This window comes from Photinus pyralis, unplaced genomic scaffold (assembly GCF_008802855.1).
Source record: "Photinus pyralis isolate 1611_PpyrPB1 unplaced genomic scaffold, Ppyr1.3 Ppyr1.4_LG4, whole genome shotgun sequence".
In the NCBI taxonomy this organism is placed as follows: domain Eukaryota; kingdom Metazoa; phylum Arthropoda; class Insecta; order Coleoptera; family Lampyridae; genus Photinus; species Photinus pyralis.
Window position 1 is genome coordinate 45,102,068 of NW_022170511.1, and position 3,890 is coordinate 45,105,957.

The 3,890-nt window shown below is 36.7% G+C and overlaps 1 protein-coding gene across 1 annotated transcript; it reads right to left on the reverse strand.

The window, feature by feature from the left end:
- Nucleotides 1-1,978: 1,978 nt before the first annotated feature.
- Nucleotides 1,979-2,983, reverse strand: LOC116169182. The gene is made up of 2 exons (XM_031485209.1): nucleotides 2,789-2,983; nucleotides 1,979-2,732 (listed from the first exon to the last, which is right to left on the reverse strand). Exons 1-2 carry the CDS (start codon nucleotides 2,981-2,983, stop codon nucleotides 2,142-2,144), a joined length of 786 nt encoding a protein of 261 aa, XP_031341069.1. The 3' UTR covers nucleotides 1,979-2,141.
- Between the last annotated feature and the right edge of the window lie 907 nt (nucleotides 2,984-3,890).

The window sequence follows — 3,890 nt, forward strand, 5'->3', positions numbered from 1 at the left end:
ATTAGAATTGTCGATCACAACCATGCAATCATAACGAATGGAGAAGCTTCGCAAATGAAAGCTTTGGACAAGAAGAGGGTGAACTAAAAAAAGGTACACATGTCGATCATTGTAACTGAGTGTTAGTAATTGAGTGAAGAATTACGCAATGCGTTTACTTAAATTCTAGAATAATTAATTAAGGTGTCCCATAATAACTTTTTGAAGATTCGGTGCCATTTCCTTCGATGCGAAAAAAAATTAAAACAGACAGACTTGCGATTAATAAAAATACAATTACACAAAGCTTTTCACGCATCAATTACGAAAATAAAACCACCCTCAGATGCTTTTAAGTAATGATTCGAAACTTCTTTATTATCATATTTCTTTGTTTCGTTTATGAATTCACTCCAGGCAAAAGCTGCTTGGGAAAGCTTAATATTCATATACGCGCATATAAATTTCTATGTTACGGCAGACACAGAGAAGTTTTATTAGTGTTATTAAAGATTAAAATGGGCACATGTAATGCTTCCTGTAAATCAAAAGTTCACTTTCAGCTGGATTCGGCTGCTTTTTTTACGCGTTTTTCCATCATCCTACTGCTGTTTCATATTAGACCTCATCATTGAAATAAAAGTATTTATTCCAATGTGTAACGGAAGGTTATATTTCCAGAGCGGACAACCCTGAATATACTTTTTAAAATTTTGATTATTTACGTAAAAATGTTTACCTACTACCCTTAAACGAAGTCCCAACTATCTCTCTTTATTAACATTACATATTTCATTAATTTAATTAATGTCATTACCTCAATAATTATGTAGCATGAAGGGGTTAAAAATTAACAATTAGCAGGTCATTCTAAATAAAATCTATGGTATAAAATAAAATTGACATTGTTGTTAATAGAATTATGATAGTCATCACTCATCAGTAATAAGTCATCACCATCAACAATCACCTTTCCTTATTTATATGGGCGTTTAGAAGTGTTTAAGGGAATTATAGGTTCGTTTCCCAGTTATTACAGTAGTGACATTGTGTGCTATTTTGTTTATTCCGTAAGTTGCGTACCGAAATGCACAGGCAATACGTCGTACTTGCCGTCTTTTACATCGATTAAGGTAAGTCTTCATCTATTAGATGATACTCTTTCAGTGAATTAACTAATTCTTGGTTTTGTTTAGTGAGATGGATAACGTGGTCAGCCAAAGAGGCGAGGCAAAATACTCCTGGAATGGATATCTCTACACCAAAGATAAAACGAATAAGAACACCATACAATTCTGGCGTTGTGAACATAAACATATGAACCAATATTGTGGACGGTACTTTCCATTCAATCCGAAATCTGCACACATGCACTACAGTGGGGAATGCTGCAAAACATGTGAATACCGTAGTAAAGGACCTAGCCACGACCACGATGGAAAATCCTTCACAAATTAGAAGATGCGTTTTGGGAGACGTTCCGGTTGCGGTAAAAGGAATCCTCCCAAGTTCAAATGTTATGCGGAGAACTATTCATAGAGTGAGAATAAAGACATCAAAAGCACCAGAAAATCCAGTAACTCGCGAGGCAATTCAGATTCCACAAGAGTATTCGGTATATGAGTACAGCCCCACCAATTTAGAGAATTTTTTACTAGCGGATTCTGGAAGAGTTCAAATGGACTCACACGGAATATTGATATTTGGTAGACAATACCATTCAAGCTGGAGTGCAAGTATGAAAAAATTATTTTTCCTACTACCTCTTTAGAAAATATCATTTCTCGCCCCGTTTTTAGGGTCGAAAGCTGCACTTTTCCTCCCTAAGGGAGGAAAATAGTATACAAACCTCGCTGGTCAGTGGTTCATAACCAACGCCTCGCGCTTATACCTCACCTCCGCGCTTCGCGCGTCGGTGAGGTACCTTAAGCCCTCGGGGTAGGTAATGAACCACCTCCCAGCTCGGTATGTAATCTACTATTTCCTCCCTCAACTCCATATAACGTACCTAAGCTTATAACTAAACAAAATACCCTTCAATTACAACTAACTTTATTTATATGTACTTGTTATTCTCAGTGCTAGTAGAAGAACCGAAGTTAAAGGTGCAATTACTAACATTGTTGAAAGTAATGTTACCAGAAAAAGGTGAGGAAGATTGATTAACGTTGAAACCTGTACTTGTCAATGTTTGTAGAGTTCATTTGATGTTCTCCAGAAACTTTTGAGGAGAGCATTCCGCATGTAATTTGGTTAGAAACTTTACTTTTTTTTACGATTGATTCTCCTAAATAGCCCTCGGCTACGTTGGTAGAGCGCCATCCTCCGTGTCTCTTTAAACTCAATAAATCTCCTCCAGCATCAACCAACAAAGACGCGGAGGTGCGCCGAAAACTATGCCCAGTGTAACCTTCTGCATCTGGTAGCTCGAGGTACTTTGCAATTTTATATGGTATTTTGGCAATTGTATTTTTCCCTATGACTTGGATAGTGCACTTCCCTTTTATGTAATTAACAAAAAATCTTGTATGTTCAGTTTTAGCAGAGCGTAATGAAACATATTTTCTATAAATTCCATGTACACTTGTTCCATTAATGGTTTCGTTAGTGATTACAAATGTTATTTGCATTTTTGTTTTGCTATCGGGTATTTTCACAACTAATATGTCTCCATTATCCTGAATATCATGCAATGTCAATTTAATTAGCTCATCGCAACGGCAAGTTCCGGCAAGTCCAATAATTAAAGCAACCTACGAACAAAATTTAGCGTTCATAATGTATCAAATTCAAATCATCTCATAATTACCTTCATTTGCAAGTAATAGTCATCGGGCGCCTCCGAAAGTAATCTGTTTAGGTCATTCCTACAGAAAATTTTAGCTTTCATTGGTTTATACCCATTTCCTTGACGTATAAGCAAAGCTATGACTTTTGCATACTTAATGTCAACGTTGTCGTTTATAAGTAATGTGGTACGTAACATTGAATATTTACTCCACATCGTCGATGGTTTTAGAATGATGCGCAAAATATGCTAAGATTACCTCTTCAGCAATTTTCTTGACTTTTCTCCCCATCATCCAATTTTTGAAAGCAGTATATTCTTTTTCGTATCTGTCCCTAGATTTTGCAGGCAGTAGATCAAGCGATGCCTGATTAGCTTCTTCTAAAATGTCTGAGGGAATATTTTCCTGTAAATCACTTTCTATTTCCATATTTCCTGATGAAAAATTACAGAAACGACCAGTACACAAGCTACTGTTTATACCGCTACCATGGCAACATAACTTCACCATGGATACATCCTAAATTTTTTAGTGTAACTAGATGGCAAGCGGTCATCTTACCGTAGAAATCTTTGCTAAATTAAAGTTGAGGTAGTAGAAAAAATCATATGTATAACTCTGGAGGAAAGTACATATCCCTCCCTTGTGTGATTACTGCCCTCCGCTTCGCGTGGGGCATTAAACTTCACACGCGGGAGGGAATCTTTAACTTTCCTCCCTTGTTATACAAATAGCTATTTCTATTTCGGTGTCACAATGATGATTTTGTACAACTGTTTTCGGCCGAAAACAGTTGTACAAAGAGAGTGATTATAGTAGTTTTTTTTTGTAACTCATCTGCATCTCTTAAGTTGGCAGTTACTAGCTAGTACAAGTAGGTACAATACTTCCATGTTTGAACTTCAAAATGCCAGTCTTACTACGCTGGCAACCTAAAACCATTGAATAAAAACACTATAAGAAGCCTAACGCTTATGGAAGAAAGCGCGACAAATCTCACAAATCCCCTTGCACCCGCATTGGTTGTGACCTCCGAACTCTCTTTGCGGTAAATAGGAGGAAAGCAAATTCTCATTCTTCTCAGTTCAAGAATCGACTCTATTGACAGTGTTCCCATTATAT

Excerpts from the sequence above, each read along its gene's own strand:
- LOC116169182 (XM_031485209.1), bottom strand. The coding sequence starts at position 2,983 with ATGTGGAGTAAATATTCAATGTTACGTACCACATTACTTATAAACGAC. Across the intron at positions 2,733-2,788 it reads ACTATTACTTGCAAATGAAG|GTTGCTTTAATTATTGGACT; the intron begins GTAATTATGAGA and ends TTTTGTTCGTAG.